General features: G+C 29.1%; 2 protein-coding genes and 1 long non-coding RNA gene across 3 annotated transcripts; 2 read left to right on the top strand and 1 right to left on the bottom strand.

Annotated features, from left to right (window-relative positions):
* Positions 1–2,896: 2,896 nt before the first annotated feature.
* LOC149885544 (uncharacterized) lies at positions 2,897–5,273 on the bottom strand. Its single transcript, XR_016453917.1, has 2 exons — positions 5,142–5,273; positions 2,897–3,914 (listed from the first exon to the last, which is right to left on the bottom strand). It is a non-coding gene; the product is annotated as an uncharacterized LOC149885544 (long non-coding RNA).
* Positions 5,274–6,258: 985 nt separating this feature from the next.
* Positions 6,259–8,165, top strand: LOC149885543 (neuropeptide Y receptor type 6-like). Its single transcript, XM_090092243.1, has one exon. It carries the CDS (start codon positions 6,390–6,392, stop codon positions 7,977–7,979), a length of 1,590 nt encoding a protein of 529 aa, XP_089948369.1. The 5' UTR covers positions 6,259–6,389; the 3' UTR covers positions 7,980–8,165.
* Positions 8,166–10,611: 2,446 nt separating this feature from the next.
* Positions 10,612–13,457, top strand: LOC149885542 (nociceptin receptor-like). Its single transcript, XM_090092252.1, has 2 exons — positions 10,612–10,900; positions 11,910–13,457. The coding sequence occupies exon 2, from the start codon at positions 11,913–11,915 to the stop codon at positions 12,906–12,908; it is 996 nt and encodes a 331-aa protein (XP_089948378.1). The 5' UTR covers positions 10,612–10,900; positions 11,910–11,912; the 3' UTR covers positions 12,909–13,457.
* Positions 13,458–15,440: the final 1,983 nt, after the last annotated feature.

Here is a 15,440-nt window from a genome sequence, read left to right as displayed (position 1 = left end):
TAATCTCACATAATTCTTGGCATTCCTGATGTCTACTCAAACATTGTCTACTTTGATTTACAATTATGCTTGCAATTTTTTTTTTTCTAGCTCAGAAGGGATTTGCGTTGACCTAAGAAAGATTCCTTTTTTATTGCGTCATCATTCATGAAAACTGTATTCTCACCGTATTAGAAAGAAGAGTTTTGAAATAGTTTTTATGAGTGCATGTGATTCAACTTTGAGAGGATGCATTACGTGCACACGCTCATCGTTGAGGAATTTTAGTTTAATTAATTTAAATGCATTATTGGGCAATTAGCTGGTTATTTCCTTAAGTATAGCAACTTAATATACCTACTATGCAAACTCGAATTCACTCCAAGACAATATCAGTTGTGTGAAAATTTCTCTTTTCTTCAAAAATTCGATGACGTATATTAGCCCAGTTGTTAAAATAAATGTGGATAAGGTCACCATTTTACCTGTAAGTCTCGCTTTTTTTTATTACAATATGATTCTTGTAAACCTAAGTGGAAAGTATTATTGCCAGCTCTTCTTATTTAGGCGAGAAATGTACAATATTTCCAAAGCTATTTTAAAACTATAATACTTTAGGTCACTAGTCTTTACCAATACTTCATATATAACGCACGAACGAACCAAGTAGGTGGGCTATTTAAATAACTTTAAATAGCTTTACATATTAATAATTCAAATCAAATTAAAGTGAGCTTTTTTTGTCATCGTTAATTTGGAAGAAAAGTTTTTCATATAACATTTATTTGAGCTTTTTAATAATTAGATGTGTTTTAATTGAGTTCTTTTTGAATAACCTGTAATCTTGAACAACCTGCATCTTGTAAAGGTACATGTTGATTGGTTTTGAGTCATACCTCTGCAGGTATGATTTTGGAATAACCAAATCTCAGGATCGTTTTCTTAAAGATCTCTTAAGAGCTCTTGGACATTTTCACTCGTTAAAAATTTCAGATTCATCTTAATAATCAGAAAAGAATGAAAAAATTATTTAGACGCTTTTTACTTCATTATTTGAAATAGTTGTTTTTTGTTAGGCCTTTTTTTACCACTAACGTAAATGTGGCTTTAGTTTTTAATGACGTATTGATTTAATGTGTCACAATGCGTTTTGTTTCGAATAATCGTTAAGATTGGTATCATTATGGAAGACCTTTTAGCGTATTATCCTTTTACGTATGCCTGTCAGATGGGCACTACGTAAAAGGATAACACGCAAAAAATACAAAGTTTGTTTTTCTTGTAATAAAGTTGACTTTTGGGACGAAATTAATGTAAAATTTTAAGGTTTTATGGAACAATTTATATCGAAAAGTTAAAACATTTTTTTTTTTTGTTTATTTTTTTATTTTCAAATATTTTTTTACTGTTATACTTTTGACATTTTTTGATAATAAATATGAATTTTTTTTTTATAATAAATATGAATAGCTTTTAAAAAAGATTTTAATGATAAAAAAAACTGTGCTAAGCAAAATATGTGGCTTGTGCAAATAAACTTTTGCATAGCGCTGTCATTTGTCATTAAAACCAGCAGGGTATACAACAGCAATCGATATTTATTACAGGAAGAACCTTATTAACCCTTTACTTTTGAAACGTTTGAAAGAAACCTTAATTTTAAAGCATTTTTAAAATATTTGAGTTTTGAAAATGCTTCTAGGAACTGAATGTTTGTGTTGCATTAAAAAATACCAATAAATGTTAAAAAAGACTCCCCCCTTATTTCCATTTTGACAATGATCCTAATTTTGACATCTTCATCATTGAAGCTAACAATCTGAATCACTGCATCCTTTCCCCCTTCCCTCCTTCCTCTCTTCCCTTCCCTCCTTCCTCTCTTCCCTTCCCTCCTTATTCTGCGAAAAGCAGACTTTGTCTTCGACTCCTAGAGAATTTTGCATATTTAAAGTAGTAAAAACCTTTCATTTACCGCAAAATTTTTATTCACGGAAAAAGCTTCATTTAAAAGTATGAAGAATTTAACGAAGTTTATCCATAGAGCAGATTTTTATTTCAGTAAACTTTTTTATTTTCAAAATTTTGTAATCGATAAGAATATATCGGATGACAAATTCATCAGCAAGAAATATTCCTAAAAAATGGCGTTTCATTTTTTTGGAATAATTCTTGCTGTTTCATTTGCTATTAATCCATCGGTACTTTCTTAGATTTTTTGATCGGCAACTACAAAGGTGATAAAAGCCCCTCCCAAAAATGGACCACTAATATATTATGTATTATGTATAATTTAGTATAATTATACATAATTATGTATAATTATGTATTATGTATAATTTAGTATATTTATCAATCTATAAACTTTTTGGTGTTTTTACCTTCCAATAAAATTAAATAAACCATAAATTAAAGTTACCTAAGAATCAATCATTTAAAATCGGAGATGTTTTGTTACATCGATATGCATCGATATACATACATCGATGTAGATAACTCTTTTAAATTTATGTACACAGTTGTCTTCAGAATGAAACTTATATTTTTTAAAATGAAAATTAAAATGGAATTTTAAGCTGTTTTTTTTTTTTACCCAAAAATATTTTATTTAAATTTAACATTTTATATAAATTTATGTAATAATAGTGAGTATATTCATAAATTCAATCTATATTTACAAGTATCGTGGCGTTTTTTGAAATTACAAAAAAAAAAAAAAGAAAAATAGAATAGCTATCAAAGAGGAACAACTATCAGGCCTCAAAAAAAAACAGAGCAACAATCAGCACCTAAAAAAAAAGATGTAAAAAGTTTCTGTAGCTTAAAGATTTAAATCTGATTTATTTGCTCGGCTTTTTATTGAACAAAATTCCGCTTTATAAAGAACATTTAAATAACGCCGTTGCGCATTAGGGGGGCGGAGAATGAACTGTATGCGCTTTAAAATAAAGAGTCCATCTTTATTTATCAATTATTCTATGTACATTTATGAATGCTACCTTTGATTTTTTAATTACCTCCAATCTCAATAATTGGGGGTCATCTATCTAAACGGTTATTCAATCTTCTGAATGAGTGGAAGGTATCTATGCTAATAATTAGCCGTCATCTGAGACAAAAGATAATACAAATATTTATTTAATATTTATTTAATATTTATATAATAATGCAGATGTTTTATGTTTTTCAGAAAAAAAAATTTGCCGAAATCTTTATATATTATAAAAATTGCGTTGACAAATTTTACAAAATAAATTCAATGAACTCATTAAATAAATTAATTCAATGAATTCATTAAATTCATTAAAAATTGTCAAATTGCACACGATTCAAATATGCAAATAAAAATTGTCGCCTGCTACCATGTTCTGACTTTATAAAAGGATTGCTAGACGGAAATTACGGAGCCAGTTTTTAAACGGATTAAACGAAGTGTTATGCTTTCATATATATTTATTAAATACTTTAATACATTAAGATAATATAATAACTATGTTTTTTTTTATTTATTTTTTGTGCTAAAAACAAGATTATTGTAATCATGATGAGCATCATTATGATTGTCATGATAATCATTACTAACATCACAATCTTGATCATGATCATTATAAATATTATCATGATTATCATGATCTTCATCATCACCTTCATCATCATCATCATCATCATCATCATCATCATCATCATCATCATCATCATCATCATCATCACCATCTTCATCATCATTCATTCATTCGTTTATAAATGGATTGTGTAAAAATGAAATTCAATTGAAAAATTCTAAGTGTTGCACATTGTATAAAAAGATTGCACACAGATTTCCATACGTACATTTTTTCAGTTTTAAAGCAATTCTTTACCTTGAGTACGGCAGCCGACGTTAAAAAGTTTGCTTTACATAGGATACGACAAGTAAATCGATCTCAATCTTCAAAGAACTAAAAATAAAATCGAAACATCTTCAAATAAATAAATAAAGTTACCTGTGATCTTAAATAAAAGTTTATTGCATGCAAGGTTAATATTTGTATAGTCGCATAAAGATCAGTAAGGATTACAGAAGCACGGTAAACTTATAAATATATATTCGAGTAGATAAATAAAAGATTAATGCCCTATAATATTTTTTCTATATGTAAACTTGGCTAAAAACCAAAACGAAAATGTTTGGTAAGTGAATACTCACTGATGTTGAGCGCAGCCGCGTTTGAAGCAGAAGATATTTAGAATATGAAGGACTATAAAATGTTTTTTCTAAAATCATCTGTAAAAAACACTTTCGCGGGACTTCGTTAACCGTTAAAAAACTCTTTCAAAGGGGTTTTCGTTATCCGCTAATGACTTTACGAAAAAAAATCATGAATGCCAGAAGTTATTTCGTTTGATTGAAGATTTGGTTGGAGATTTTTATGCTTGTGGCGGAGTTTTGTTTACAGATACCAACTGTGCTAAGCAATAAGATTGAGGCTTGATGAGAGATAAGTTTCGCAATAAAAATCATTATAAAACTCTTTGCTTTATAAAAATAGCAAACAGTTACAAGAAATATCCGCAAAATGTGTGCCAAACTTGAGACCGTAAGTGTTTATACATTCTACGTTGTACTTAACTAGAACCTCAAGTGTTTGGTTTTTTTTTTTTTTTTAATTCCTTAGAACAAGACCTTGTTGATACGATGGACACCCCCAAGTGTATGCAGCAGGTATTAGAAACAGCGACGTTAGAGTCGGCTATTTACATCTTTTTGTTTGCTAGTTTCGTTCGTCATTTTATAATTGGGCTGAGCAATATAACTTTGTGGCCTCAGAATTGATAGTTATAGTGTATTTTTTATCGTAAATCTCTTGAGAGTTCCTCTAACTATGTTAAGAAAGAAAACAAAGAAGTTCAAAATAGATGATTTGATTGACATATGAAAATGATTTTTAAAGTAGTTTCTTATCATCATTTTATTTCGAATCGTCACTTTACTCAAATCAGTCCATTTTGTAATGTTTTGAAAAAATATTGTGTTCATGTAGCGAAATGGTAGCGACATTTAAAATAAACCGTCACGTGCTGATCTGAGATCAGATTCGACGAAAAGCAAGTTTTTCTGAACGCAAAAAATCGATTCTGGTTCCATATACTCAAACGACAAACAATAGCCTGAAAAAAAAACTTACGATAATGCAGTCAAAGCACGTCGAGAAACTACGCAAACGCAACTGACAAATTAAAAGCTCATAAACTTTTTGGTTTTAAAGATCTTTAAAAGATTGTCTGATTAACCGAGATTATCTGATACAATTGCGCATTGAAGCTGGCAGTTGAGTTTTTTCACGAATATTATTTAAGAATAGACAAACGGTTTTGCCAATATTTACTCATTCTTGGTAGCCTAGTATGTTAAGTATAACATGCTTAAATGTAGTATCGGCGTGACCAGATACATAAGTTAAATGTGTTTTCTGTTGGATTTACATAGTAGTAAAAACTCGATGATTGGGCTATTTAAATAAAGATTAAACAGATAATTTATAAGCGTAAGACAGTTACTTCAATGAATAACTTTATTAATTTCTTTGGTGTGTAGTTCATTTTTTCTGAGAGCTTTTATCTTTTGTTTAAATTTATTCTGTTCCTATTTTTTTTAATTTTATTTTTATTGCATAGATTACGCTACATTTAGAATTTTACTCAATCAAATAAAATATATATATATTCGTGTATATATATATATGTGTGTATGTATGTATGTATGTATGTATGTATGTATGTATGTATGTATGTATGTATGTATGTATGTATGTATGTATGTATGTATGTATGTATGTATGTATGTATGTATGTATGTATGTATGTATGTATGTATGTATGTATGTATGTATGTATGTATGTATGTATGTATGTATGTATGTATGTATGTATGTATGTATGTATGTATGCATATGTGTGTGTGTACACACACACACACACACACACACACACACACACACACACATACGTTTGTGTGCGTGCGTGCGTGCGTGTGTATTCTAACAGCAATTTTTGTTTCAATTACTTAAAATGGTTTTAGTAACTAAAATTGTAAAACCGTGTTAATGAATAGATAAATAAATAGCCAAATGAATAACCAAACGATTGGCAGGACGTCACTTTCTAACATTTCAAAAACTAACGAGATCAAGTATGGAGGATTTATTAATATTCTTGAAATTGTAAAGTTTTTGTGCACAGATTTGTTGTTTACATTAAACCACAACTCTGAGATGTTAATCTGTTATGATTTTTCAAATTTTTTTATTTTTTTTTATTTTTACTAAAGATTGCTTGACACCAATCAATGAAAGTTGGTTCAATATTTACTTATTAAAATTGAGTACATATGCTTGAAACTAACAAAGATATCGAAACATCAATAAGACTTAAAAATGATTAACTGGTTGCTTTTCCAGTATTTTCCAAAAAAAAATAATTTTCTTCATTTTCAGAATAAAAAAAAAATTAAAAAAAAAAGAAGAAGTACAAGAATAATCATGGCTGCGTACGTTCAAAGAATTATTTTAACGAGTTTTAACGCGTTTATTGTAGTCGGTGGCATCATCGGAAATATGTTTATTGTTATCTTGATTGGTCAAAAGAAGAAGCTACAGAACATCACAAACCTTTTTGTATTCAATCTTTCATTGGCAAACTTAGCTATATCTGCGATTGTTATTCCTTTTACAATGGCAATGGAACAAAAATACTGGGTACCAAACGAATTAGAGTGCAGTATTATTATGCCAATAATGGAACACTTTGCCGCAGTGTGTGTATTGACTCACACTGCAATCGGTATAGCCCGACATATGATTGTGAGCCAGTCAAAAGTTATTCATAAAGTAAAAAATCGACATGTTATATTTATTATCTTTCTCATATGGCTAATAGCTTTTGTCATCTTATCCGTCCCACTAATGGGAGTATTAGGTAGGTTTGTCATCAAGGAAACTTCCGAGAACTCAACAGAAATAACACAAGATCAGAAAAACACTAGTAAATTAACGAGATGCCAAATTGATTACTATGGCGATCAAAACCGTAAGATTATATATGCAGTAATGATATTTTCGCTTACTTACGTAATACCAATGGTATGCACAGGTTTTTCTTACTACAGGATTCACAGAGTGATCTCCGATAATGCAAAAAATCTTCAAGGATATATGCCTGAAGATTTGTTAATTTTTAGAAAACGCAAGTCAAGACGTTTAAATCGCATTCTTTTGACAATGTATATTTTCTTTGGAAGTACAACGTTACCAATTCAAGCTTTGTACTTTGTAACCGGCATATTGAATAGTAATATTGAAAATCATCCTATGTTTGATATCATTTGGCCAATATCGTTTACCCTTTTTTATTTGCAAGTTGTGACAAACCCTCTGGTGCTTTTATATATGGGGGCTGAGTATAGAAGAGAGTTGTACAAGTTATCAGTTTGCTTTTGTCTTCCGAAACATTTTCGCGAAGCATCAAAAAGAATTAGGGGAAGTCTTAGAGTATCAGGGAGGAAATATTATAGAAGGACTTCTTGGGATGATGCGAAAAAATTGTTAAATAACAGGACTTCGATTATGCGTCGTAAAAACCAGGCCTTCAACTCTAGTATTAGGAATAGGAATTCTCCACTGAAATCAAACAAGTTGAAACTGGACGCCAAAGTAATAACTCAAACCTCCTCTTTCCCTAAAATAAATGAACAACAGCGTCAAAGCAAAGAATTAATTACAAATAGTTTAAATTTAAAAAAGGTCGATTATTTTTCTTTACCGTATTCTCAAGGGGACATTTATTTTTCAAACAACTTGCTCTCAAAAACAAATAGCGAAAGGATTGAGGAACAAATAGCAAATAATTTGCAATTATTAATTGAATCTTTGAATAGCGACTCACAAAACAGCTGTAAAAATTTTAATAAATGCGACGATTTTTCGTGTAAACTTGACACTGATTCAAGTCGAGAAACTATTCTATAATATTGTCAACGCTAATTAATCTAAAATTTTGATTTGTATTATATTTTAAATATATATTGATATGTTAAATAAAAAAGTTTCTTTTTAAAATCCTTCCATTCTTGAAGGTGTTTATATTCCATTTTCAAGAGGTGTATGTTAATAAGATTGATTTAACGCTAATTAATCTGAAATATTAATTTGTATTATATTTTAAATATATATTGATATATTAAACAAAGAAACTTTTATTTTAAATCCTTCCATTCTTGAAGGTGTTTATTTTCCATTTTCAAGAGGAGTTGTTTATATTCTTGAAAAACTCTTTTTATTAATACCCTTTGTAAGATTGAAAAAAGTTAGGTTTTGATATAAATGCAAGAAATAAAAAACTACATTTGCCGAGTTTGCATCCATTTTTTCTTGAAGCAGACGATAAAAGATGGTTGAATCTAATTTTGTTATAAATCAAACATTGCTGTTGTAACCATAGACTGAAAATGTAAACTTTCCCGGCGAAAAAAATGCTCACAAACCTTAAAGTTTGATCTTTTTTATGGTTCTTTTTGGTAAATTGTGATGAACCCCCATCCCTGCTCGTTTCGTTGTTTATGGTCCTTTTTGGTAAACTGTGATGAACCCCTCTCCCTGCTTGCTCTATTGTTTGAGCGTGATTGAGAAATTAATGGTTAAATTGCGATAGCTATATATTAAAGATATAACTTGCATCAAGTAAATGTTTTTTTAGGAATTTACATTTATGAATTATATTTTTATGCATCACATAGTTTTATTGTAATAAAGAACTTTTATATTTGTAGACAAAAACAATCATGACAAAAAAGATGTTTCAAAATCTAGAAATTCTAATTCTCTTCAATATAACAAAAATATTTTCATTTCTCTTTAGGGTTCGCTATACATGGAGTTCGCTACATAAGGTTCGCTATATGGAGATTTTTCTGTATCTAAATTAACATCTCTATATTCATAAAAAGCTCACCGTTTTATTTGTAAACACCACAAGCAGGCTGCTAATAACGCTTTTGCGTGAGCTCTCTTACAACCATGATATACATGTTGTAAACTCATTAAAATATTTAGCAGTTCTGTAATTTATATTTGTTTTCTATTTTCGTGCCACTAGTTTATAATTTGTTTAAGATTATGTAAGATTTTTATAATACTTTACGTTATAATATTTAATATAATATATTAATATAATATATTTAATATAATATTTAAAAAAACAGGTTCTCTTTTTTATTTAAGAGAAGTTCTAGTAATCCCAATTTTTTATTTCTTTATGTTTGTTTATTTATGTCTGTTTATTTATCGCTTGACCATTAGAAGTGCTGAACTATATAGAGAACAAAATATATATAAATATATAGAGAGCAATGTTAAGTATATATAGAAAGAATGAGCTGACAAATCACCCTATTCTAATATTTATAAGAGTTGCTATTAAATTTTATCACAGAAGAGTAAAAAAAAATCTCAATTCCCATTTATTTCTTATTTAAAATTTATGAAAATTTATTTTAAACTTTATCATTAAGTAAAAAAAAACTTAGATAAAATTTAATAGATTTTAAATTAAATTAATAATGTAGTTTTCTTTGTTTTATTTGTTGTTGTTTTTTTAAGTTGTTGTTTTTTCGAGATTTAAAATCTTACTTGCAGGTTTAAACTTGTTCAGTAAATTGCAACAGTCGAATCATTTGAAATTAAAGATGCATTTTGAAGACATGGCTGAACGAAGCTACAATCCAAGAAAATGCAACCATGTAGAAAAGAGAATTTATCTTTCTAATTTTTTCTAATTTTTTCTCTTTGCAAAATGAACTTTGGTGCTTTGTTAAAAAAAATAGCTTCTTCGAGAAATTTAGTTAACGTAAAATTTAAATGCAGTAAAAATATTTATTTCCGTTAACTGAACGGAATTTGATTTCGTCATGCAGACAAAAATAATATTTTTTTAAATTTCTTATTTTGTTTTCTCAAACGATTACTCGTCAAAAATGATGTTTAACATGCTTATTACTAGAGAATAAGAAGCAGCTACCTGGAGACGAGATCTATTAATAGAGAATTAGACTTAACTACTTGAGACGAGAATGGTTGTTTTAACCTACGCCGTTTCTTTTAGATTAACCACATTTTACAAATCCATTTTTAATTAAATTTTAATTAACGGAATTCCAAAAATATCAAAAGATTAAGAAATAATTACAACGTAGTTTTTAATACAAAATCAATTTTAAGTCACGTGCTACAAACTATTTGTGGTTATAATAGACTGATATTAGTTGGCATATATATGAGCAAATTGAGAATGTGTCAGATTGATGTGCATTAAACTTGTATAATTGATTTACATTTGTATGATGACAAACAGTAATAATGCCATGAAAAGGACGGAGCTTTCTACGTTGTTTGTCTTTAAATATGTGCTTATAAATTTATAAGAACCTACCTCCTCCTTCACAAATCGATTTACAGTCTTTCTTTTGAAAAAAATTACTCAAAGAGCTTTTGACATAATCTTCCTGTGACTAAAACGTTTAGTAATAATTTTTTTTAAGATTTTATACAAAAAAAAAAGCAACTTTTTTAAGCACTTTTATTTTATGCATAACATTCTTTTTAAACATTTATTTTTGTTAAAATATTTAATGAGAAAAGAAATTAGGCTGTGTGCAACCCCCCAGTATGTTTTGGTATGTCGAGAGATCAAACAATGCTGCGTTTACTTTTAAAATAGTTGCTGTTTTAACTAAAAAAGTGTCGTATTTCTCAAGTACTTTTCTGATTTTTTGCTCAGAAAGTTGAAACTGTTTGGTGTTACCTTTAGCAATTAATGGATTTCAACAATTTGCTCATATTTTGCAGATCTTATAATTTTTAGCGCGCAGCTAAAATTCAGGAGGAATATTTTGGTAGGAGAGTGGTTTCTATTGTTTAGTTTAGCTTGGTTTATGATTCATTATATATAAATAAATTTTTTGAGTTTGTTTCCACATGCGTCATTGTTGCTTGATACGAACCACTTTAATGATTTTTAACGGAGAAAGTGAAAATCTTATACAACTCAACTTGTTCCAACAACTATGGCAATTTATTATTACTAAAAGTTTTGTAATATACATTTTTCTTAATTATATAATGACAAAAAGCGATGTTCGTTATGGATGCCAAAGGACAACGTCTACTTTTTCTTTCCGCAAATATTTAAATGGGGATCAGCTCACGAAGGAAATAAAACGAACAAATCAATTAAATAGCTCATTAGTCTGATTCTTATTTACATTTTTATTCTTCGATTATCGCTTTTAGTATTCTTTAGAGTGATGGTAACCTATGGGTTATCTCTACTTGAAAGTTTATTATGTTGAACAGCTACATGCTAAAACTTTGCAAGTTGAAATTTTAAAAAACTTTATATATATATATATATATATATATATATATATATATATATATATATATATATATATATATATATATATATATATATATATGTTACTATAAGATAATATATATATATTTAATATTCTCTTGTAATTTCAACTGCAATTTATTAATAACTGTAATTTATTATACATAACTTATTTGTGAAGTGGAGGAGCGCAAAGTTCTGTAGATTGGACTCTGGGAATCTATAAGAAAGATCTTCGCTTTGTTTGCCTAATTTTAGAATATTATCAAATAATATTGCAATTATGATAAAAACAATTATTATCACCGAGGCTCCTTTTGATTGATTCTTAACTTTTTAGGTTGAAAAAAAAAATTACTTTAAAAAAAAAAACAGTGCGTTTTTTATTCTTGTTGTGATAGTTTAGATTTTGTTGGTGACAAATATTTCAGCAATTTAATTCTTGTTTTTGTTTCAGACGTCTTATAAAAATCAGTACAGAATTTAACTCTTGTTTTTTTTTTTTTTAGAAAATGAGTATAGAATTTAATCAACTGTTGCGACTGGTTTTAGTAGCACTAAACACGTTTCTTGCGGTCGGCGGAGTCGTTGGCAATCTCTTTACCGTTCTCTTAATCGCGCAAAAGAAAAAAATGCGGACGGTAACAAACTCATTCGTCTTTAACTTAGCGATTGCAGACTTGGCAATATCTATTTTAGTTTTACCCTTGTCAACTGCGTTTGAACTAGGAGTTTGGAAAGTAAATACGTTTGAATGTACGATCATTTTACCGATATTAGAACACTTTGCAGGGGTATGCGTTTTGACCCATGCTGCACTGAGTTTAGCTCGGTTCTTTGTAGTCTCAAACATAAATAAAGGTCGCGAGCTACGTCTCTTCCACGCCATAATAATTATTGTTCTTATATGGATTATTGCCTTTGTGATTTTATCTGCGGGTTTAATGGGTATTTTTGGCCAGTTTTCTTTGAAAAGTAACAGTTGTAGGTTAGATTATATATCGACAAAAATGAAACTAATCTATAGACTGGTTATTTATTTTCTCACCTATATAATACCGATGGTATGTTCTGGTTTTGCCTACTACAAAATTCACCGCGCTGTTTTTAACACAATGAAGTTTTTGAAGGGCCACATACCGAACGAAACTCTTCAGTCCCGAAGACGCAGTTCTAGAAAACTTGACCGCGTTATTTGGACGATGTATATCTTCTTTGGAATGACTACGTTGCCCCTTCAAGCGTTTTACATGGCTAACGATTTCGGTTGGATACCAAATTCAAATGCTGCTAGATCTGTATGGACAGTTCTTTTGACATTGTTTTATTTACAAATTGTAACAAACCCTTTGGTTTTATTTTACATGGGAGAAGAGTATAGAAAAGAACTCTACAAACTTTCTGTTTGTTTTTGCGGACCGAAGCACGTCAGTGAGTTCTCCATTAAAGACCGCAGTAGTTTTATTGGAAACAAAAAAAGATACGTTGGTAAAGGATCTTTTCAATGAATTTAGGGTTTTTGAATTGAAAACATATTCAAGGCTGTAATTATATCAACATCGATGAGAATTAGCAATTTCAGCACCAGTATAAATTTAAAGTTAACGAAAAATACGCGAAAGATTGGAAAACTGAATATCAATTTCTCGGAAATTTTGAAAACTGAAAATCAATTTCTCGGAAATTTTGATGAAGAAACAAAAGTTGTAGCTGATAGAAGTTATAGCTAAATAGAAGTTATAGCTTTATAGATAATCCAGTGAACCTAGTTGTTGGTTTTCCCAGTGATTACACCACATAATAAATTTAGATCATAAAATTAAACGAAGAAAGAAATGATAGAATCTTTTTAACGACTTCCGATCATAAAATAACTTTTTTTACAAAATCTTTGAATAAAAGATTTAAGAGAGAAAAAAAGCAAAAACGTAAATTGGTTATTAACGTAATTATGTTATGATGTACACAACACGTAAAACTCAACTTTTTATTTTGTTGTAAATGTTTTTACATTTTAAAACTTTGAAATAAAATCTTACAAGTAATATTTTTTAAAACTTAAATCTTATTTATAAAGTTTCTTAAACCTTAACAAGATTTCCAAAATCAAATCAATAAGATTTTGTATAGATCATAAAGCAAATCAATAAGATTTTGTATAGATCATAAAGCATCAGCTTTTTGATAAAAGTTAACAAATTATGTCTTTTTAAAATCAAGGGGCTTAATGATGATTTGGATGGTGAGGATGAAAAGTTGAATATCACACTGCACTTGTAAATTTCGTACGTCACTTTTTTTTTTGTCTCGTTTTCAAAAAAAAAACTTGAAAGTTTTTGTACACGAAAATTTGATTTCGATAATCAACGTTTACTTAATTACTTTTACTCGATCAACCAATCTAATAAAATATAAACCCTAAGGAAGAATTCAGGTATGAAAAAAAAATGTTTAGAAACGAAGGTTTTATTGATATCAAAGTGTTTTTTTAGCTTACTGAAAACTCTTCCTTACAACATCGAATCGCGCAACAAACTTGTCAAACTTTTCTGCTTATTTCAAACCACTTAAAATAAGCTATGAAAATGTGTAAATATTAGGAAAAGATTGCCTAATTTTTTACACTACGTGTCCAACATGATGTTGTGTAGGTTCTTTTTTCTGATTAGAAGTATGTGATGTAACAAACAAGATTTTCAGAAAGTTTCTTTTAGCTTTGAATTCTGTAAAAAATGTTTATGATTATTTTGGGTAAAGTCACAGGAATATAAGACTAAACCCATCGTACAAAACACGCTCGATAAAACGCGATTACGCTAAATATAGTTTATAGTCAAGATAGGCTGGAATAAAAATTTTGAAACAAATTTGTTTTTGAAGTATCAAAAACAGAAAATTTTTTTAGATTGCTTTATTCTATTGAAATAATAATTTGGTTGAGTGTTCCTGTAAAAAAAATTCAACAAAATTAAATAAAACTGGAACTGCTTAAACTAATCCCGTTTATTTTATTTTAATTGAACACCCACACGTACACACAAACGGACGTGCAGACACTCACAAACGCACATACTGGGCTTTGTATCTTCGTTTTTTAAATGTACTGTATTATTTCAAGCTATGTAATATTCAAAAATATTAGTTTAAATGTGTTAACGGGAAAGGACACAGTTTTTACATTCTTTATAGTAGAAATACGCCTGCGATATTAATAGCTATTAACATAAGCTGACCCGTTGTTGTTTACTTTTAACATGTATTTTAATCATGCTGCACAACTAAATTTCGTCAATTTGTATGAGGGCGAAATTATTTAGTTTCCTTTGTGTCGCCAATAAACAACTTCCTTTATCTGTTTAAAAACAAAAATAGTTAATTATCAGATTTGATTATTAGCAGTTTACAATTAGAGCAATCATTTCGGCTCGCAACGCGTCGAAGTTAATAGGAATGGTTTTTGTTTACGATTTCATATTCGATCATATATATGATAAAACATCTTCTTCTTATTGCGAGGCGGGACTTACAGTGAACGTTTATTACTTAGGTTAGGGTTATGGAAGATATTGAGTGTAGGTGGTTTTGAGTGTAGGAGGATTGGTTGTGTATGGATGTGGGAATGCCTTAATTTTCAGTATGATGGTAACACTCAGTCTTAAATTTATTATGCGCTTATTTATCTTTCCGAATGATATTTCCTGCTTTATCAAATAACCGATAAAAATATCATAAATAAAAGTCTCAACTTTAAAATAAACTTAAGCTATTTCTTACGTCATCCTTCTATTTTCTCAATGTTTATCTCGGCTTATTCCACTAAATTTTCCGAACCCTGAAGACCACCCGTATGTCCCCTATGAGATTAGCTCGTTGTCTCCGCTTCTACCTCCTCTTCTTAACATCTCCTATAATCTTATTGCAACCTCCTTTTTCTTCTTTAAGTGAATTCTTGTAATGGCTTCTTGGTATTAGGCGTTGGTATCTTTTCGCTTTCGTTCGTTTTCGTGTAAAGTACTGATAGTTGATTTTGATTGGCTAAT

Source organism: Hydra viridissima, unplaced genomic scaffold (genome assembly GCF_058129835.1).
Source record: "Hydra viridissima isolate aposymbiotic clone 2 unplaced genomic scaffold, HvirCarnegie_v1 scaffold_7, whole genome shotgun sequence".
In the NCBI taxonomy this organism is placed as follows: Eukaryota; Metazoa; Cnidaria; class Hydrozoa; order Anthoathecata; family Hydridae; genus Hydra; species Hydra viridissima.
The sequence above is the reverse complement of the archived record's forward strand: the minus strand, read 5'-3'. Positions and strand labels throughout refer to the sequence as shown.